The 23269-nt window shown below is 43.5% G+C and overlaps 1 protein-coding gene across 5 annotated transcripts in view; it reads left to right on the top strand.

Moving 5' to 3' along the window:
• LOC114272298 (uncharacterized) overlaps positions 1–23269 on the top strand; it is a 62357-nt gene that overhangs the window by 23265 nt on the left and 15823 nt on the right. For 4 of the 5 annotated variants that reach the window (XM_082925034.1, XM_082925038.1, XM_082925036.1 and 1 more), the window contains one exon: positions 20126–20158. The exons of the other annotated variant lie outside the window; for it this stretch is intronic. In XM_082925034.1, coding sequence (XP_082781160.1) covers positions 20126–20158 — 33 coding nt within the window. The remainder of the gene's footprint in view (positions 1–20125; positions 20159–23269) is intronic. 5 annotated transcript variants of the gene reach the window in all.

Raw genomic sequence — 23269 nt, 5'->3', positions numbered from 1 at the left:
TTCGGTGTTACAGCGGGAAAAATGTTAGGGTTTCTGATTACACAAAGGGACATCGAAGTCGACCCTTCCAAAATCAAGGCCATCTTAGAAATGCCACCACCAAGGACTGAAAAGGAGGTGCAAGGCTTTCTAGGTAAAGTGCAATTCATAAAACGGTTTATCTCAAAATTAACCTTGACTTGTGAACCACTTTTTGGTCTCCTGAAGAAAGGAAAGAAGTTCCAATGGGATGGCCGATGTCAAGCAGCTTTTGAGCAGGTCAAAGAATATTTACAGAACCCGCCCGTGTTGTCACCACCAGAGCCGGGGAGACCGTTGATATTGTACCTATCAGTAACTGAGACTACCATGGGCTGCATGCTCGCACAAGAGTCGGAGGACAAGGTAGAAAGGGCCATCTACTATCTAAGCAAGAAGATGCTGGATTACGAGACCCGCTACACTCCGCTGGAGAAGGCTTGTCTGGCCTTGGTATGGGCTACCAGGAAGCTGCGGCACTACCTGTTAGCTCACTCTGTAATGTTGGTTTCACGCTTGGATCCCATTAAATATCTTTTCGAGAAACCGGCGCTTACGGGTAGGCTAGCTCGCTGGCTACTGTTGCTTTCCGAATTTGATCTGAAGTGTGTAACACGCAAGTCAGTAAAAGGAAGAGCAGTAGCGGAGTTCCTTGCCGACCACCCGGTTGAAGGGGATGAAGCGGTTGAGTACCTGTTCCCAGATGAAGCCATTTTGCATATCGAAGATGAAACTTGGACGATGTACTTTGACGGAGCGTCGAACCAATACGGGTATGGGATAGGAGTGTTGTTGATAGCACCTGACGATTCCCGTATCCCTTTAGCATTCAAGCTCCGGTTCAAAGTCTCGAACAATGAAGCAGAATATGAGGCATGTATTGCTGGCCTAGAAGCAGCCCTAGAACTAGGGGCAAGGCGGTTGGACGTTATTGGGGACTCGAACCTAGTTGTGTCTCAAGCAAAAGGAGACTAGAAAGTCAAAGAGGAAAGGATGATAATTTACCACCAAACCTTGGATTTGTTAATCCCTCGATTTGAGAAGCTAAATTTCACCCACCTAGTAAGAGAAAACAACAGGTTCGCAGATTCACTAGCAACTCTATCTTCCATGATAGACATCACGTCCGGAGTCCGGATGCGTCCAGTCATTATTGATCAGAAGTTTGCGCCAACATACGAGTCAATTTCCGTCATAGATGAGGCTCAGGATGACAACCCCTGGTATTACGACATTTGGAACTTCCTGGAAAAGGAGGCGTATCCATCAGGGGCAAATGCCAAGGATAAAAGGGCAATCAGAAGAATGGCTGTTCAGTTCATCATCTGCGGGGGTAAGCTGTACAAGAGGGGCCATCTGGGAATGCATAAGCTCTGTGTAGAAGCTGAAGAATCGAAGCGCCTGATGGAGGCCATCCATGGAGGAGAGTGCGGTGCACACATGAATGGAGTAATGTTAGCCAGAAAGATCCTCAGACAGGGCTACTACTGGTCTACAATGGAAGAGGATTGTATCGGTTTTGTTCGGCGATGCCACAAATGCCAGATCCATGCAAAGCGCATGAACATCCCGCCGTCAAAGCTGTATAACATGGCTTCGCCATGGCCATTTTCGGTTTGGGGAATTGATGTGATCGGGGTTGTTACTCCGAAGGGATCAAATGGTCATGAGTTCATATTGGTCGCGATAGATTACTTTACAAAGTGGGTCGAGGCCCAATCATATGCCGTGTTGAAAGCATCGCACGTTGCAAAGTTTATCAGAAACAACATCATCTGCCACTACGGAGTCCCAAACGAAATTATTTCGGATAATGGTTCCCACTTTAAGAAGGAAGTAATTGACTTGTTGGAGAAATATAATGTGGCTTTTCATAAGTCATCCACATACCGGCCGCAAACGAACGGAGCAGTTGAGGCCGCCAACAAGAACATCAAGCATATACTACGGAAGATGGTGGAAACCTATCGGGATTGGCCAGATAAGTTGCCGTTTGCTCTGTGGGGCTACAGGACTTCAATCAGAACTTCTACCGGAGCGACTCCGTATTCATTGGTTTATGGGATGGAGGCCGTTCTACCTATTGAAATTGAGGTTCCGTCATTACGAGTGTTGGCTGAGTGTCAAATAGCCGAAGCAGATTGGCAGCAGAGTAGGTTCGAGGAACTCATGCTCTTTGATGAGAGAAGACTGAAAGCACTGTATCATGTTCAAAGTTATCAGCGCAGAATAGCCCGGGCTTTCAACAAGAAGGTTAAGTCCCGGAATCTAAAGGAAGGAGATTTGGTGCTCAAGGACAACCGAGCTCCCATCCACGACCCAAGGGGCAAGTTCAGACCCAATTGGACTGGTCCCTATATCATTAAAGCTATCTGGTCAGGTGGAGCTGTGGTTCTGATGAACCTAGATGGTCTGGAGTTCTCCCAACCGATCAACATGGACAAGTTGAAGAAATATTACCCTTGAGAGGCTCGCTAGGCCGAAAACCCGAAAGGGCGACCTAGGCAAAAGTTAGAGCACAAAAAATTAGAAAATATAAAAATTGAGCTCGCAAGGCTGAAAACCCGCAAAGGGCGGCTTTGGCAAAAGTTAGAGCGCAAAAGGAGAGTGAAAATACTCGAGCGAACCTAAGCCTGAACTACGTAAGGCTTGATTCCCATCTTTGGGATACGTAGGCAACTTCATCTTGGAGTTCAGCCATAACTTTTTCCCCGATCAACTTTGTCCATTTGATCGTCTCGGCCATCTTTGTTTGTTCAGCATTCAAGAGTTCGGTTATGATCTCCGGTGCAGTGCTCTTCAGACTAGGGGCAACTTTCCGTTGCCATGCAGTGCTGCGGTACTATTCAGACTAGGGGCAACTTTCCAGTTGCCGGGATCCGGGGTTGTGCATCTCAGTGACAGATTTCAGGCGTGTCCAGTTCTAATCCACATTGAAAATGTCTTTGAAAAGTTTTAATAAAGATGACTTTGTTCAAATAAATTTTTTTACAACTAAGACCATTTTGGACCAAAGCGGAAAATTTTCAGTACCACAACCTTCAATTTCATTGATTTCAAAACAGAGTTCTCCTGCTCTTGCATACAATCGAAATTGCTTTTTATTACATTCATAAAGAAAACTTGAAAGTACTAATAAAGCAATAAATCTGGGGCATAGTCGAGTCAGGTGCTCCTGCGCCCCTTCCCAGAGCTGGTCGAAGCCTCTGATGCCAAGGTGGGCCCGACCTGTGCCTCCTCATTAAGCCAATCCAAGCACTCGTCAGACAAAGTGCAACTGAAAGTAGGAGCAGGGGCCAGGAGTTCCCTCATCCTCCACGCGGTGGCCTGCCAAGCAAGCTGTGCGCCTCGGGCTGGGAATGCAGCAGGATACTCTATCCCCTCCGGCGGGCAGGTCTGATCATGGCCAAATTGGCGTCGAATCCGAAATGGGAAGTAGAATACACAGTGAGTAAGACCAATCAGTTGAATCCCAGTCTGCCGGGGCATATTGTAACTCATTGCCGGAAGGCTCAGCCAAGGGCACCGCCAAGCAATACGGTCTGCAGACAAGTGGCACATCCAGGCGAACCACCATCCTTCGTCCAGGGCATTGACTAGACGGTGCCGGAAGAAGTAGCCGCGAGCTGAATATGCTGGGCAAGAGTCCACAACTTGCAGCTTGTCCATTAACCATACCTGGGAAGGGATGAAAAAAAAATGAGAGAATAAAGAATAGAGAGATGTACGAGGAGAGAAAAGTGAGAATAGGGTTTTGTGAGAAAAGACCGAGCTTGAGGGCCGAGTGATGTGAGCAATGCATATATGTGAGATTGGGTGGGAAATATTACCTGTAGTAGTAGTGGACTCCCTACTAATCTGGTCGTCTCATGACAATAAAAGGCGTCTAAGCCCATCAACGTCTCGGCCAGAGTCATGGCAATACAACTCTTGCCCTCCTTCAAACCTTGGGCAACCTCGGTCAGCCGGACGCTAGACCCTCCGGAGCCTGAGACAAATAGAAAATGAGATAGCATGCACAAACAGAGGGCGTGTTGCCGGAAGCCTTGCCAGTGATGGTTGTTGCGATCGCCGGCGTCAGAAAACCGATCGACCAAACTCGGAATATCCAGCATTCCGTCACAAATCAGAGACCGAGCGTCACGCATACTGAGTCCACACATTCGCCCTAAGGATTGGGCATGGCCGAAATTAAGTTAGGGGAGGAGCTCTTCGTCGCGTTCGGACTCCATTAAGGCTCGGAAATCCTCAAAAGTAGGACATATCTCTTGCCCAGCGAAACTAAAGACATGCGTCACCGGATTCCAAAACCTTGCCGCGGCATAAAGAAACGGGAGGTGCAATGGGGTACGACCCAGAGTGAATAGTGCATTTATGCCGAAACCCCGGAAATTCACTTTTTCCGAGCCATCCAAGCTAGCAATCCAAGCTGTGAGATTTTGAGTAAGAAACTCTTCCATTGGAGCAAATCAGTGTGAAAGTGAGAAAAACCACGAAGCTGGGATCTTTTGTAGGAGATAAGGTTGAGTGGAGGACAGGTGTCAACATTCTGGTGATCACCTCATTAAGTGCCGGCCGGCCAAACTCTTTGCCGACCGACCATAATATTTTGCCGACCGAGCAATTTTATGGCCGATGACCATTCCTTGCAGCCGGTGGTCCCTACCCCTGGCCGGTGGGCTTCCTCTTGGTTTCCTGAGCTGTTTATGCTAAGAATTAGGGAACTTCACCACCTCCAATCCCTCCCCGGTGATCGATTCTCGCGAGGGCACACCTGTCCGACTGACAAGTTATTGTGCATTTGCTTATCGAGTTGTATTTCACTTTCTTTGAGCTCTTGATTTGTTCATCGAGTTGTACTCACACTTGTTTGGTTGTATCATGTCTTTGTCTTGCTTATCGAGTTGTAAGTTGGTTCACTACCTGATTATTACGACGCGAATTTTCAGTGTTCAAAATAAGTTCAATTTCGTTCACATCGTGGTGTGAGACCCTGCGATGCGACACATAGAGAGTTTACAAATGCAACATCTTTTGAACAAAATAGTTGTTTCATTCCCATCACGTGTTTTGCAAAAATGTATAATTTTGAGAAAAAAATAAAACCTGCCCGAGGCAGTGCAATGTGCTTAAACTACCAGTAAAAAAGAAAAGTAAAGCATAGAGTGGCAGGGTAGCAAAGTATCAGAATTGATACCAGTGAAACTCCCCTTTGCGGTCAACGCACCTTCCGCACCTCTGTTCGGGTCAACCACATCGTTTGACACCTTCACAATGCGGGAAAGCACACCTTTGAAACGTGAACCTTCGAGTTGACCTCAGGCCACAACTTCTGCGGGCGATGCTCGATTCATACGGAGGACGTCCCGTCCCATATCCTTTTCATATCTTGTGAACCCCACAAAACCGTTTCGATTATGCTGTGATTACAACATTTTACATTCCAGCATCATGAATGACATGTTTCACTTGCATGTGTACATTCAACTCTTCTCAATTACATTACCTGCGTGGACCGCATGTTTGTAATCATTTCATTACTTGCGTAGACCACATGTTTTGTTTGCGTAGACCGCATTATTGTTCAACTTCATTACCTGCGTAGACCGCATGTATTGCTTGCGTAGACCGCATGTTTTGTTTGCGTAGACCGCATTGTTGTTCAATTTCATTACTTGCGTAGACCGCATGTTTTGTTTGCATAGACCGCATTATTGTTCAATTTCATTACCTGCGTAGACCGCATGTATTGCTTGCGTAGACCGCATAATTGTTCAAAATTTCATTACCTGCGTAGACCGCATGTATTGCTTGCGTAGACCGCATAATTGTTCAAAATTTGTTACCTGCGTAGACCGCATGTATTGCTTGCGTAGACCGCATAATTGTTCAAAATTTGTTACCTGCGTAGACCGCGTGTTTTGTTTGCGTAGACCGCATTATTGTTCAATTTCATTACTTGCGTAGACCGCATGTTTTGTTTACGTAGACCGCATTGTTGTTCAATTTCATTACTTGCGTAGACCGCATGTTTTGTTTGCGTAGACCGCATTATTGTTCAACTTCATTACCTGCGTAGACCGCATGTATTGCTTGCATAGATCGCATGTTTTGTTTGCGTAGACCGCATTGTTGTTCAATTTCATTACTTGCGTAGACCGCATGTTTTGTTTGCGTAGACCGCATTATTGTTCAATTTCATTACCTGCGTAGACCGCATATATTGCTTGCGTAGACCGCATAATTGTTCAAAATTTCATTACCTGCGTAGACCGCATGTATTGCTTGCGTAGACCGCATAATTGTTCAAAATTTGTTACCTGCGTAGACCGCATGTATTGCTTGCGTAGACCGCATAATTGTTCAAAATTTGTTACCTGCGTAGACCGCATGTTTTGTTTGCGTAGACCGCATTATTGTTCAATATCATTACTTGCGTAAACCGCATGTTTTGTTTGCGTAGACCGCATTATTGTTCAACTTCATTACCTGCGTAGACCGCATTATTGTTCAATTTCATTACTTGCGTAGACCGCATGTTTTGTTTGCGTAGACCGCATTGTTGTTCAATTTCATTACTTGCGTAGACCGCATGTTTTGTTTGCGTAGACCGCATTATTGTTCAACTTCATTACCTGCGTAGACCGCATGTATTGCTTGCGTAGACTGCATGTTTTGTTTGCGTAGACCGCATTGTTGTTCAATTTCATTACCTGCGTAGACCGCATGTATTGCTTGCGTAGACCGCATAATTGTTCAAAATTTCATTACCTGCGTAGATCGCATGTATTGCTTGCGTAGACCGCATAATTGTTCAAAATTTCATTACCTGCGTAGACCGCATGTATTGCTTGCGTAAACCGCATAATTGTTCAAAATTTGTTACCTGCGTAGACCGCATGTTTTGTTTGCGTAGACCGCATTATTGTTCAATATCATTACCTGCGTAGACCGCATGTTTTGATTGCGTAGACCGCATATTTGTTAATATCATTACCTGCGTAGACCGCATGTTTATGATCAATTCATTGCCTGCGTAGACCGCATGCTCCACTTACATGTCTGTATTTTCACAGCATTGTTACGCTTCCCACTTGCTCTGCGCTGTCACGCATTTCGAGTACACTACTATGCATGTTGTTAACAATATTGTACCCGTTAAGTTTGTTTTCTTTGCAGGCACGATATTGTATGTACGGTTCATTTGAGGTTGGTGTAACCAGACGAGCCGCACAGGTATTGTATCCTCCAAGTGAGAAGTATCGAGAATTGCGTAATTCTCTTACATCCTTTCTGCATTGTAGTGTAGTTTGGTGTGTGCTAGCTTAAAGTTGTCGCATGCGTGCTTCATTACAGCTTTCTTTGCATGATCATAAGTTATGCTCGGCTTCGTGCATTGTCTTGCATTTTGCCCCTGCCTTCGGGCGCATACCTTGTTCGTCTTGCATGTTTGTCTAAGTCTTCGGCCTTGTCAAAAATGGGTCGTCTCTGGGCTTTGACATTCACTCCCGTCATTGTTATGACTTTCGAGTTCTGTCAAAGAGGGGCAACTGTAGATACCCCATTTTTTACCGTCCTCAAGAATTGGACGTCACCATTGGAACACCCGGTGGTCATCCATGTTTGTGTTCGTTTGGAGTTCCCGAAGGTCTCGGCTACGTGCCTTGCCTCAGGACCTCCGAACTCGACTGTTTAGTGTCTGGTTTTGCACCAAACACTTGTGTTTTGCCTTGGAGGGGCAGGGAATGCCTTGTGAGGCATCCCTACACACCACCGGCAGTGGCTAGAGGCCATCGGCTGGTTTTTGCTGCCATCGGCACTTTTTATTGCCGGTCGGCACTAAATTTTGTCAAAATGACATTTTTGGGCAGCCGACCACTGTTCATCCACTTTATGGAGATATTTTGTGCCAGCTATGATAGCTGGCACCAACTCTGCCTCCCTCCATACACGTGTATGGAGGGATGTCCCTCTAAGCAAGCTTGTTGAATAAGCTTTGCAAAAGGGACTCCTATAAGAGGAAGGCTCTCCTCTTTGATCTAGGTTAGGAACTTTGGAGGCAAAAACCAGAGCTTACACTTATAGATACACCCTATCTCTATATTTCCCTCCCTCTCTCCCTTTGTGTGTGTTTCTTGGCCTAAAAGTGTGATTTTACCTTACTTTTGCACCAAGACACACACTATTACACCTTGCTCCGAGATTGAGGACTTGGGGGGTTGATTCTTGAGTTTTTGGACTGATTTTGATCAAAAGAAGAGGGCTGGACCATTTGTTCTTCAAAGGATCTTCAAGGGTGAGCACTTTACTTTAGATTCCCCAAACTTGCAATAGTTTTTTACCTATCTTGCTTGCTGATTTAGCTTTTGTGCATAACATGAAAAAAGCTTACATTTTCATGCTTTAGAACTTTCATTAAGGTTGTTTTGTGGTTTGAGTGCAAACTCACCTTATTAGGCTTTATTTGGCCCCTTTTGTGCTTCCCTTGTGAGGCCTTGTTTGCTTGAGCGTGTTGGTCTTTTCACCACTAAAAACTAGTTGATTTTCAGTGGTAAGGAAGGTGGTTTGAAGTCTTGCATAGGGGAGGGACACCCCTCTCCCTTCATTGTCTTATTTCTTTGCATTTTGGCTTAAAGGGTAACATGCATGCTTGCTTGATTTTTGCCTTATTTCAGAACTTTTTAGGTGTTTTTAGGTCATAAGTAATCTCTGTTTTCGGTCGGATTTATATCTCTTTGCATGCTTAAAGTACTTGCTTTGCATTGCTCCTTTTGGCCTAGAAAGGCACCTTGTGTTTAGGCCATGATTCTTGCATGTGTAGGCTTAGTTTCATGAAGGTTTTGGCATTGTCTTACCATGTTTAAGGTCTGTTGGCCCTTCATTTCAGCCATGCTTGCATAGTTTGATGTCGTCTCTTTATGTTTTGGCTTGTTAGCTTTGAGCATTTTGACCTCTAGCATGCATAACTATGATCATCCTCATGATTTGGCATCATTTAGGACCCCATTTCAGTCCATAAATCATGCTTGTATGCTTGCATTTGTGACCTCTTCCATGCCTTGAGGGTGTGCCCTTTTATGCCTAGATATGAGCCTTGGTGCACGCACCTCTTTGGAGCCACTTTAGCTGCCATATTAGGAGAGTTTGGAGTCCTATTTTGCCTGTAAAAATTCTGTTTTTACTTGTCTTAATCATGCCATGAGTGGTCATGTTGGTGGGAGTGAAATGCCTCTTTTTTGTGCCTTAACCTTAGGACCTTTGGTTTGCTTGTTGGCATGAGCATTGGTCCGCCTTTTGGACACTTTTTGCCACTGTTTTGAGGTGGGTAAAGGTCTGCCCCTTTACCATTTTGAGCCACCATTGCATGCTTGTTTCATGTTTGTTGCATGATTGCTTCATTAAGCCTTGTAATATGTTGATCCCATTGCTCAAATGGTCCATGTTTGCATTACATTTACATCTTGCATGCCTAGCATTGCATACTTGCCATATTGGTTGCATAGCATTTGGCATGCCTTGCATTTATATCTCATTGTTGCATTTCGGTCCATGTTTGCATAACATGCATTGCATTACTTGGTTTGGGGTGTCAAACCAAGTGTGAGAATCAAGGAACATTCATACTACAAGTGATGTAATGTGCCTTGATTCCCGGTCACCGGGACCCTTGACTTCGGCATGATAGGGTCTTGGTCCTCATTTGTATGTTGCATGTATCTTTACATCAAGTGGCAAACTTGATCCCTTGGGCTATCATGCACCATTGATGGCTCGAGGATCGAGGGCCATGCTTCCCTGAATTCAAAGCATGATAGGAAGCATGACCATGCTTACATGTGCCTGAAATCCCATGCCATACTGTCTGTCCTCTGTTTGCTATCAAAACTGTCTTCTGCAGGAGTTTTTTTGCCGACCGGCATAATTCAGTGCCGGCCGGCAATCTTTGAATGGCCGGTAGATCCAAACACTGCCGATGGAAATTCTGAACTGCCGGTGGGAATTTCCCCCAGCCGGTGGTACTCTGCAGCATATAAGGAACCTGCTCCAGGACGTTGGCAATTTTCAGAGAGACAGAGCAGTATAAACAGAGGTGGCAGAAGTATGGTACGGGTTTTCCAGGCAGGCCGGGTTCCGAGCATGCATCATTCGTGCATCCCGAGGCAGAGGCCGCGGCCACCCTCTTCTTTTTTTTGTGCTTTCTTTCTATTAATTAATTAGAAATTCTGTAATAATTTATTTGCTTAATATTCGGACTGTAATATTTATTTGGTCCCTCCGAGCGAGGGCAATTATGTAATAAGTGTGCTTGAGTGTGTGTATGTCTTCCAACCTCATGTCTTTCTTCCCTTTTATTTACCTGCTTATGATGGTAAACTAGGACATTTTTAAAATTAGCATGCCTTATGCTATGCATGCGTGCATTCATGCATTTGTATTGCATGCATTAGGCTCGGTACATCACGCTAACTGCATTTGTACTTCAATTCACAAGTTGAATATGTGATAGTTGATCGCATTTCATACGTCATGTTTAGGTCAGCCGAGCCTGTCTAGATTGCATTTTTTTTGTATGCGATGCATTAGCCATTCTTAACATGAACTAGGACATGCATGTTTGCTAACTAGTTTACTGTTTTGGCACGGAGTACGATGTAAGTATTTATGTTTTAGCATCCCGCATGCGTGTGAGTGTTGCCATGACAGTATGCTTGCCATGCGGCTAAATGCTTATATGATAAACTGTTTGAATGCCTGTGGGTGAAGGTTGGATTGTTTGAGTTGGAAAAACTCATTGAAATCCGTGTTTTAGTCTACTTGCGAGTAGCAAATTCCAAAGCACTTTTCAAAGCAAACGGATATGCAATGCTTGTTTCCAAATTAGGCAATCTAGTCTATACTTGTTTGCTGTGCGCATGACATAGTAATTCTAGGCTAATAACCGGAATAAGAACACGTAACGTTTTCAAAATCAGATATCACGGTTAGTAGAGGCCGGTCTTCGGACCGGGCGAAAGGGGGTGCTCATAGCTAACCTTCCCCGATCGTACCCAAGCTCCCAAGCCGAGATAACTCCGGTGATGACGGACATGTGGCCTTCGGCACCGAGTCAGGGTTTCCTAAATTCTCCCATTTTAAAATATTTAGGTGGCGACTCTGCATCTGGCAAAGCAGTCCATGTTTGGCACTTCTTTTCAAAAAAAATCTATTTCTCAAAACAATTTGCCGGATTTGAACTCTTTGGTTCAAGATTAAGAACCGTGACACAAATTGAGTCCGAACTGTAGCGAGGGCCCCACGTGGGTGTAGACGTCCCCCGAACGCCCCGGGAGGTTTAGCTCCCGTTCTGTTCATTTGGGGGTCACTACAGCTCGGACTCTTAAATGTCACGGTTCCTAATCTGAACCAAAGAGTCCAAATCCGGCAAATCGTTTTGAGAAACTGATTTTTGAAAAAGTAGTGCCAAACATGGACTGCTTTGCCAGATACAGAGTCGCCACCTAAATATTTTATTTTGGGAAATTTAGGAAACCCTGACTCGGTGCCAAAAGGCCACGTGTCCGTCATCACCAAAGTTGCCTCGGCTCGGGAACTTGGGTACGATTGGGGAAGGTCACTTCGTGAGCACCCCCGCTCGCCCGGTCATAGACCGGCCTCTACTAACCATGATATCAATTTTTGAAAACATTGTGAGTTCTTATTCCGGTTATTAGCCTAGGTTACTACGTGATGCTCACAACATATAAGTATAGACCGGGTCGCCCAAATTGGAACAAAACATTTCATGCTTGTTTTTTTAAAATGGTTTGCTACCCGCAGGTAGGCTTGAAACAATTGATGATTTATTCCAATTCAGATAACCCAACCTTCACCCACTGGCATTCAGGCAGTTATATCACATAAGCACATAGCCTCATGGTAAGCATGCTATTCATGGCAACACTCACACGCATGCAAGGATGCTAAAGCATAAAACTCACCGAGTACTCCAAGCCAAAATAGAAACATCATTAGAAATCATGCATGATCCTAAGTATACAGAAATGCCTAATGCAACACATGCAAAATGTAACTATGGCAGGCTCGGCTACTCTAAGATGGTATATGAAATGCTACAACTATCATGTATTCAATTTAGAATTGAAAGTACAATGCAGTTAGTATGGTGCGCCGAGCCCGGTGCATGCGATACAGATGAATGATGCAAACATGCTGTCGTACTGTATGCTAATTTAAATATGCCCTAATCTAACCATCATAAGCGGATAAATAAAAGGGAGAAAGACGTGGGGTTGGAAGACATACAACACACTCACGCACACTTATTACAGTTATGCCCTCGCGCAGAGGGTCCGAATAAATATACAATCCCAATATTACAGTCCCGAATAAAAGAATATTACAGAAATCTAATTAATTAAAGAATTAACTAAGAAAGCAAATAAAACTGGCGTGTAAGCCAGGGACTGCCTTGCTTCTGATGGATGATGCATGTCCGGATTGTCTTGCGCAGAAATCCACCGGAATGCCCCAATTAGCCTCTGTTTATACTTGTTCTTGAAATGCGTGCCAAGTCCCAAAAAGTTGCTGATTCTGCGTTTTGCTGCAACAGAGAGCAGGAAAGGGGCATAGCAATGTATTTGCACAGATATATGCATGTCTCGATCCTCGTGCCACCAATCACGCATACCGAGGCATAATGGCCGAGGAGCCGAAATGCACAACTCAATATAGGATGAATGCACATGAAACTACAGCTAAAACCTAACTCCATCATGGATAATCCGGAGTGTCGGTGACTGGGGGAATTGAGACACATTCCGTCACTCGGAGTACGAAATGTACCTCGCTTCCCGTGCCCGGGCTAACTCCTATTCCGGACACGATGCAATATGCATGATATGCATGAAATGCGACTAAGATACAATCCTAACATACACAATGCTATGGAAAATGAGATGCCTCGAAATGCGTACACGCGGGCACGCAAACCAAGGCGATGATATGTGTCTCGAAATACGTGCACGCGGGCACGCAAATCGAGGCGATGATATGTGTCTTGAAATACGTGCACGCGGGCACGCAAACTGAGGCGATGATAAAATGATATGAAATGACATGGAAATGACAAATGGGCTTATACCAACATGAGTGAGCCTCAGCCACACTCACATAGGATGCCGGCGGATAAGAATGAAGTGCCTTGAAATGCGTGCACACGGGCATGCAAACCGAGGCGGTGGTAGAAAGTGATGGAATGACATGGAAATGACAAATGGGCTTATACCAACATGAGTGGGCCTCAGCCACACTCACATGGGATGCCGGCGGATAAAAATGAAGTGTCTCGAAATGCGTGCACACGGGCACGCAAACCGAGGCGGTGGTAGAATGTAATCAAATGACATGGAAATGACAAATGGGCTTATACCAACATGAGTGAGCCTCAGCCACACTCGCATGGGATGCCGGCAGATAAAAATGAAGTGCCTCGAAATGCGTGCACACGGGTACGCAAACTGAGGCGGTGGTAGAAAGTGATGGAATGACATGGAAATGACAAATGGGCTTATACCAACATGAGTGGGCCTCAGCCACACTCACATGGGATGCCGGCGGATAGAAATGAAGTGCCTCGAAATGCGTGCACACAGGCACGCAAACCGAGGCGGTGGTAGAATGCAATGAAATGACATGGAAATGACAAATGGGCTTATACCAACATGAGTGAGCCTCAGCCACACTCACATGGGATGCCGGCGGATAAAAATGAAGTGCCTCGAAATGCGTGCACACGGGCACGCAAACCGAGGCGGTGGTAGAATGCAATGAAATGACATGGAAATGACAAATGGGCTTATACCAACATGAGTGAGCCTCAGCCACACTCACATGGGATGCCGGCGGATAAAAATGAAGTGCCTCGAAATGCGTGCACACGGGCACGCAAACCGAGGCGGTGGTAGAATGCAATGAAATGACATGGAAATGACAAATGGGCTTATACCAACATGAGTGAGCCTCAGCCACACTCACATGGGATGCCGGCGGATAAGAATGAAGTGCCTCGAAATGCGTGCACACGGGCACGCAAACCGAGGCGGTGGTAGAATGCAATGAAACATGGCAAAAATGATATGCAAGCATACTAATGGAATTTCAGCATTAAAATATGGGGGAAAACAGTCCCGAAATGAAGCGAAATGACATGAAATGCAAGGAAATGTCCCGAAATGCGAATTTAGGCACCCGAAATGGCCTATAGCTACGCTAAACATGCACAATATGGACATGCAATGCAAAGACAGAAGCTAGACAGTCCCAAAAGATGCACTTTCACAGTTATAAACATGGCCAAACAGCAAGCATAGGTAGGGAAAAAATGGCATGCAAGAATAGGTGCCAAAAGAAAGGTAATGAAGCAAGTGATATAAGAAAAACCCAAACTGAAAAATTTCCTTCTACAACACTGAAGATGGACCAAAAATATGAACATTTACAGTATATGGCAGCCTCAAAATCAGTATACAAATATGCTAAAAATGTGATGCAAAACAAGGCTCAAAAGGTGCTATAACATGAAGTATACAAAATAATCACCAAACAGAAAAAAAGTGTTAATGAAACATGAAGTATAGGCCAAAATAAGGCCACTTTCAGTTCGGACCAAGGTCCAAAAACAGAAGCAAAGAGGGCTGCCAATTTATGCAAAAATGGGGCCAAATAAGGGATATAACTACAAGTGACACATGGAGACACCAAACAATGTTGAGCCCTTCTCCAATGTTGAAGAGGGGATCAAAATAAGCCTTATATCAGTTTACAACATGCTCAAAAACATATTTCTCATGGGTCAAAAATAGCATGCAAAACTATGACATACAAGAGGATCAATGAAGCAAGTGTGTCATGGAGGGCTCAAACAGGGTTGAGCCCTTAATAAAAAGTGAAGATGAGCTCAAAAGATGGCCCTTTTCAGTTAGGGCCGGACCTTGAAACAAAAAGTAAGTGGGGCTTACAAATAGATCAAGAAAAAGGGTCAAAAGGGTAAAAGTATTACTTACCCTTGAAGACTCAAACTTTTGTTGCTTCTTGGATGAATTTGCAGCTTCTTTTGCCTTTGAGAAACCTCCCTTGTTGCTGGAAATGAGATGGTGGTGGTAGAGCTTGGTGGTGTAGAAGGAATGATGGTTAGGGACTTAGGGTTTTTTGAAGAATTGAGAGCTATGGAGATGGAGTTGAGTATGAAGACTTGAAGAGCAATTTTTCCAACCTCTCTAATGCATGTTGGCAGCTGGTTATATGGACCAAAAGGAGGGTGTAAAGGTGGGGCATAAAGGAGAGCAAAATTCCCCCAAAAGGGTCCCCCCGGATGTAGATATTTTTGGGAGAAAACCAAGGCACAGCTGGAATGCACTCAACCTGAAGAAGCAGGCCGGCCTATCACTTTTGCTCCAGGTGGCCGGCCGGCCACTTAACATAGCCGGCCAGCTATATCAAAGAAAAAAACGGCCGGCCGGCCAGAAAAAGTGGCCGGCCACCCCCTAGGATGAAGCCCCAGAAGTTAGCTTTCCAATGGCGTAAACCTTGCATTAAAATTCCTCCTGTAAAAGTTATGCCCCTTTCCGTGAAGCCGCGCAGATTCAGTCCAAGCGGACTTCAACCAACCACATCTCTCCCCCCCGGACTTGGACTTGGGAGATTCTTGAGTGCAAAATGAAGCCCCGGAAGTAAGCTTTCCAATGGTGATGGCCTCATAACTTAATTCCTCTTGTGCAAAGAGTTACGCTCGTTTCGGTGAAGCCGCGCAGCTTTTTCTCCTTCCCGGATTCATGCTGAACCACTTTTGACCAAAAAGAAGTTGGCTTTTCGGCAAAATTACTGGCCTCCCACCAACTTTTGGTGTCCTCCCATGTGTGTAGATCACATATATGTGGTTTGGGGTTGGCAACAGTGACTCCAGGGTGTTCAACATTGCATTTGAAGAGGAGGGGAAAAAATGGAAAGAAAAATTAATGGCCGGCCATAAACTTTTAGGATCCTCCCAAGTGTGTAGATCACAAATATGTGGTTGAAAGTTAGCAACACTAACCCCAGGGTGTTCAACATTGGCCCGGAAGAGAGGGGTAAAAAAGTAATTTTACAATTACTGGCTGGCCATGGGTTTTTAGGGTCCTCCCAGGTGTGTAGATTACAAATATGTGGTTGAAAGTTGGCAACACTAACCCCAGGGTGTTCAACATTGGCCCGGAAGTCAGAAAAACGGGCGCCGGGAGGCTCCGGAGGAGAGATAACTGGTTGCTGCAACAATTACTAGCCTTCCACCCTTCAGTGACCTTCCTGGTGATAAAACAGAGGTACCTGCCAAAAATGAACGAAAACCGATGCAAAACGAATGTTCGGGGGCCAAAACACGCAGTTCGGGGCCCCGGAAACTGCCCGTTAAACACCGAAAATGGCGTTCGGCCACGAAGTGGGTTTCTCAGACCCCAGTGTCCCTCAAAAGGGAGAAAATAAGATGTATGCCAAAATTTAGAGCAAACGGAGATGGTTAAGCGGTCCCGAACCGAGGCACACGGCCTGACGGCTCCGAAAACCGGGAACCGGGCTCCGAAATGGGCAAAATGGCCTACGGCCACAAAATGTAGCCCACGGCCACTGAGAGATGGTCTACGGGACCTCTCCTTCCCCTCAGGAAAAGAAACAGAGAAAACCGAATCTGGTTCGCAAACCGAGGCAAGGCACAAAAGAGGGTTCAGAAGTCCGGAGGCAGGGCTCACAGTCGCGATTCTGAGACTTCTGAACAAGCACAACATGCAATATCACCAAGTGCTCAACTGGTGACGTCTGAGTCTCAAGGTCGGTCAAAAATGGGGTGTCTACAGTGGGCGCGTGCTACAATGGTATAAATAATAAAGGAGTTTACATGAATAATAGCCGAAGTCCTTTCAAAACAATACAAGACAAAACTTTATATATAACCAGGAATGAACCTCGTCCATCTAACAAATCTTCAAAGCTTCAAGGGATACTTACTAGCATCACATCTTACAAATAATAACATTCCGGCAAACATATCCACGCGGTAAACCGTCAGTGGCAAAACAAGACAAAGCAAGAGGGGCATCTCAAACAAGGGTGCTACAAAAGTTTAGGGTCCTCTAGCACAAGGGACCTATGTTACAAAGGCCCGTAGCCTTTTTAACACGAGAGTGCTGCGAAAGTTTAAAGTCCTCCAGCACAAGAGACTTTCAAGACAAGATATGCATGCTGCGAAAGTTTAGAGTTCTCCAGCACAAGGGACTTTCAAGACAAGATGTACTGCGAAAGTTTAGAGTCCTCCAGCACAAGGGACTTTTAAGACAAGATGTGCTGCGAAAGTTTAGAGTCCTCCAGCACAAGGGACTTCCAAAACGAGATGTGCTGCGAAAGTTTAGAGTCCTCCAGCACAAGGGACTTCCCGAGAAGGTCATTAAAACAAAATCATGCTTGGTATACAAAACAGGGACAATCATTCATGCTTAACAAATACTTTTCAAAACAAGCAAAGCGAAACTTTAACAAAACGTTATAACATAGCTGTATTAGAAATACCACTCACATAGTTCTTCAAACGTTGGGGTCAAAGCAAGTCCAAGTCCTACAAACACATGGCAAAGTCCATTGAATGCACTACTCAAAACAAGTCTAGCATACATGCAAATGACCTCGGCATTCTTCAAAACTAAGTTAAATCAAATCAAAACACAGTTTCTTATTTTTGGAAAACACGCTGGGCAACTACCAGGTCTAGGCCGAGGTCCCACACCTCCTTGCCGAGGTGTGGCCTCGATGGCCACATTCAAAAGCGAAGTCGGGAAAAACTGGGTTTCCCTCTTGACAACATGAAGAACATGAACATGAAGAGCATGAAGAACATGAACACGAGGAAAATGAATGCAAAGATCAAAACTTGCTATAGCGAAAGCTAAGATTTCATGCTATGAATTCAAAAACGTGGACCTGGGTACCCATACACAAGGATCTTATCAAAACAACACAAAAACATGAGCCTTAGTGCAAACTTTCGGATCAAACGAGGCTTTTCTTCAAGAACACATGAAAACCATTTTCTCTTTCTAAAACCAACTTTAAATCAATGCATGACGTGCCGAACAGGTTTGATCGTGCAATGCAGCTAGATGATCAATAAGAACAACAAGAGTAGGTTAAGATTCTAACCTCAAAACTCGAATCTAACGGTTCAAGCTCTAACGATCAAGCTTGGAAGTTCACTCTCTCTTGCTCAAACTTCTCCTTCTTCTTCCTAGAGTTTCTCTCTCTAAAAGGCAAGATTTGATACAAAATGATATGTTTCTCACGACAATCGCTGACTTAAACCCTCTGTCGGGACACGTGGCATCGGCTGATTGGCTCTACTCAAAAAGGTGACTGACTGATTAGACAAGACCAAGACAAAGTGTATTCAACAAGCTAAATAGCAAGAGTACTCCGGCAAGTGATGATCTCGGCTAAGGGCAAAGCTTTGGCAAGCAGGGTAACAATGACATCGGCTTGGAAGGACAACACTTGACTAAGCTGTGCCACACCTTGGCCTAGATGTGCCACACCTCGGTCTAGGTCATACCATTCCAGGAACAAAATCACTAATGCAAGGATCAAGGATCTAGGACGCCTAGATATTAACATCTCGGCCCAGATGATGCACATCTCGGCCTAGGCGACGCGCACCTCGGCCTAGATGGTGACATCTCGGCCAATATGCCAGGGTGAAGATGGAGGTCAACCAAAGGGGTTCCAAGATAGTTCTAAGTGATAAAGGTCTCGAAGGCGTCTAGGCTTAAGATGACCTCGGCAACACACCAGACAAGAACAAAGCATGCAAGCAATCATTCAGGCAAAACAAGACAAGATTTGCAAATGCACATATTAAAACAAGATCATCCATAAGTGTATGCGAGTATGACTAAGTTAAAATGAGGGTTGTTACATGCGGAGTCATTATGGGATAAAGTGTCTTATGGCATCATTTTGCGCATCTTTATCCCCTCCTTTCAAAGGGGTTCCGCTTTTTTTAATTTTTAGAGACTAGAAAAAATGATTTGCGATGTATGGATGTCCTTGTAGTTGTTTGCATTCATATAGGAGGACACCTTCCTTATTTATCAATAACATTACCTTTGTCGCTGATCAAAAAAACAAAAAAAGAAAAAAAAATTTGCAAATGGGATGGCCCTCCATTTCTGAAAAAAATATGGACATGCATGTGCGTGATAAATAAGTGATGGCCTATTCTAGAGCGGTCTTCTTCAAATAATATCAATTCCTTGTTTCGGGAGCCATTCGTTATTACCGTTTTATTTTTTTCCCCCATAATTTTTTTAGAACAAATATCCTAGATCATTATTTATTTATTTATTTATTTATTTTGATAAGTACCAATATCTTAAATCATAAATGTAAATTATTGTTGTATAAGCAAGTATGAAGTACCCTTTCTTTCTCTTTTCAAACATACTTTAGATTCTAAAGTAGTTAGTTTTATGTTCAATGGGTAAAAAATGTAAGGCTGTGTTTGGTTGTGATTTCAAAACGTAATTCTACACCATAGTTTGAGTATGATGTTTGTTTAGTGTTTTGGAATCACGTTTCAAACGCTCTGCAGAGAGCTCTGTCTCAGCCGCGCATTTCAGCATTTGTTTTTTTGAAAATTTTGAAAGACGAGACGTTCGGCCGATTAACCGGAATAGTGATTTTTTTTTTTTGATGTTATTTTTTATATAATCGAAAAAAAAAATTTTTGAAATTTTTAAAATTTCTTATGTGCTTTAAAATAATTTTGAGTTGTACGTTTAGTTATGAGTTGTAAATTTTTGTATCAAATATCACATCAACAATTCCCCACTCAAATCAAAACTCTTTTCAAAACTCTTTTCAAAACTCTTTACCAAACAAATTTTCTACACTCAAATCATAATTCCACAACACACAAACTCAAAATACAATTTATACTCTCAAATCACATTTACAAAACTCTACCAAACGCTACCTACGTTTCAACTTATGATTCATTTTCTCGTTCTAATTATGTCGTGGATTTGATTTTTAGGAGGAAGGACGGAGTCCAACTACAGCTGGAATGGTGAGCATATACTTTCTCTTTTTTTCTCATTAATATATGAAAGGGTTTAATTGCACATATTCTGGATAATTTATTGTTGTATGATGCTTTATTATTTAAGAAATGCTAGAGAGCCCAAATTTTGTACCCACAAATTCACTCACAATGGTGTGGCAAGAGAGTTGGGCCTATGTACTCGAATGTGTGACAAATCAAAAGTTCACACCTATTATGCCACGTCATTGTGAGTCAAATTTGGAAAGCATTTTTTGGGATCTCAAATATTGTCCTTATTATTTTAACTTTTATGCCATCTATATCACACTAAAAATATTTGGCATTGCTTGTTGCAACTTCATATTTCTCGATGTCAACTAGTTAACCTTTGACCACCTTCTCTTTTACTTATTGTTTCCTTCTTTTGTGACAAATGGGATCACAGAAGAAGGCCATATAGTAAGCCAATGGGTATGGGTGAAATTTTGGTAGCTAGATAAGATCAAGGTCACATTTTCAAACTAAGACTAGAATGCACCCCAGGAAAGCCACTACTGCAAGAAAGGAAATTGATTGGTTTAATTATCCAAGCAAACCATATAGTCATGGACAATATATAAATTTGAATTAAAATAGGGAAACCATGTGTTTGTGGTTTGGGGATCATTGAAAATCATTTGAAGCCTCTTGAATAATGAAAACTTGATAGTCATAGGTGCTTTCAGGGTGTAGGAAGATATTATGGAGGAGCATCCTGCACATCCATTGGCAATACCAAATGAAATAGCTATCGAATAACTAATCTTGTGTTTTGATCATGAAAGTGTTTGGTTTTTTACACTCCATTTATGAACACCGGGAGGTAAGATCCTGGGTGAGATCCTAGATGTAGATCGGGAGGTAAGATCCTACAAGTGAGTGTAAGTTTTTGAATATATCTGTATATTCAACTTGTGTCTAATACAAAGATTACAAATGATATATATAGCAATCCTAAACGTAATCTAAAATAGGCGATAAAAATAACCCTATACAATCAATCAATCTAAAATATATAATCAACCTAATTGATACATTTCCATAATTAACATAATATTCTCACACCTCCGCTCAAACTCAAGGTGTTTTAGCAAAAAACACTAAGAGTTTGGCTAGAAGAAACTAAAAGCGAGTAGTGGTGTGAGTCTTCGTAAAGAAATCAGCAAGTTGCAATGCCGAAGAGACAAGAAGAAGCGAGATAGAGCCAGACTGCAGATGCTGATGTACAAAATGACAATCAATCTCAATGTGCTTCATCCGCTCATGAAAGACAGTGTTATGTGTAATTTGAATAGCACTGCGGTTGTCACAATAAAGGGAGGTCGGAGAAGATTGAGGGACACCCAAAACAGTCAAGGGACAACGAAGCCAAACAATCTCAACAGTGGCATGAGCCATAGCACAGTACTTAGCCTCGGTAGTGGAACGCACAACAACAGTATGTTTCTTGCTCTTCCAAGAAATCAAGGAATCACCAAGAAACATGCAGAAGTCAAAAGTGGACTTGCGATCAGTGACATCACCAGCCTAATCAGAATCAACATAAGCCACCAAGTCCAAAGAGGAAGTAGAAGACAACAGTAAACCCTGAAATATAGTACTCCGGAGATAGCGAAGAATTCGAACCAAAGCAGCCCAATGTGTAAAACGAGGAGCAGAAACAAACTGACTTACCACGTGAACAGCATAGGCAAGATCAGGGCAAGTAACTGTTAGATAGACTAAGCAACCCACGAGCTCTCGATATAAAGTAGGATCATCTAGAAGAACACCATTAGTAGTGGTAAGCTTCACATTAAGCTCAATGGGGATATCAGAAATCTTAGTGTCAGTAAAATCGACACGATGAATAACCTCATTGGCATACTTGGCCTGAGATAGAAAGTAGCCCTTGGGAGAAGAAGTTACTTCAATACCAAGAAAATACCACAAGGGGTCCAGATCTTTCATTTCAAAGGTGCGAAAAAGATACTGCTGGACCTCAGAAATAGCAGAAGAGTCAGAGCTAGTGATGATCATATCATCCACATACAGTAATAAGGCAATAAATCCAACAGAGGTGTGGAAAAGAAATAAAGTAGAGTCCTGAGCACAAGGATGAAACCCAAGTGCAGTAACAGCAGTCTGAAAATGATCATACCATGCACGAGGAGACTGCTTCAGACCATACAAAGCACGCCGAAGGCGACAAACCTGTCCAGTGGAATGGTAAAGGCCAGGGGAGGACACATGTAAACCTCTATGAGATGGCTATTAAGAAAAGCATTTTTAACATCCATTTGATAACGAACAACAGCTACAGAGATTAAAGTAGGGACAGTAGTCATCTTGGCAACAGGAGCAAATGTCTCCTCATAATCAATACCATACTCCTGTGAGAAACCTTTGGCAACCAGACGAGCTTTGTAGCGCTCAAGAAAACCATCAGAATGAGTCTTGACTTTGTAGATCCATTTGCAACCAACCAAATTCTTACTAGCAAGCAAATGAACTAACTCCCAAGTACTAGTTTTCTGTAAAGCAGACAACTCATCCTCCATAGCTTGAATCCAATGAAGATCCTGACAGGCCTCCTTGTAAGATTGAGGTTCTAAAAAAGAATGAATAGCAGATAAAAAAGTACGATAGGAAGCAGAAAAACATGCATTAGACCAACCCAACCTGTTTGGAGGATGTCGCGCTCGAGTAGGATATCGATGTGCAGCAGGATCAGACGCGTTAGAAGCAGGAGGATCAGCAGTAGGAGCAGAGACAACTGGTGGAGAAAGAGCCTAGCGACGAGAATAAACTAACAACGGAGGAGGAGGAGAAGGAGAGGGAGAAGGAGTGGAAAATGGAGGAAGGTCATACGGAACAGTAGAGATGTACTCATCAAGAGGGACCTCAGAAGGAAATAGATCAATGTGAACCAAATCCTCTTTGAAAACTAGAGCAGTGATAGGAGGAAGCTGAAAGTAAGGTAGACGTTCGAGAAAAGAAACATGACGAGAGACGTAAAGACGATGGAAAATAGGGTCATAACACCGATAGTCTTTTTGAGTAAGACTATAACCCAAAAAGACACATAGGACAGACCGGTTTGGTCTGATCTTTACA

This window comes from Camellia sinensis, chromosome 4 (genome assembly GCF_055761805.1).
Source record: "Camellia sinensis isolate YWXY chromosome 4, ASM5576180v1, whole genome shotgun sequence".
NCBI classification, from domain to species: domain Eukaryota; kingdom Viridiplantae; phylum Streptophyta; class Magnoliopsida; order Ericales; family Theaceae; genus Camellia; species Camellia sinensis.
This window is presented reverse-complemented; position numbering and strand designations above follow the sequence as displayed.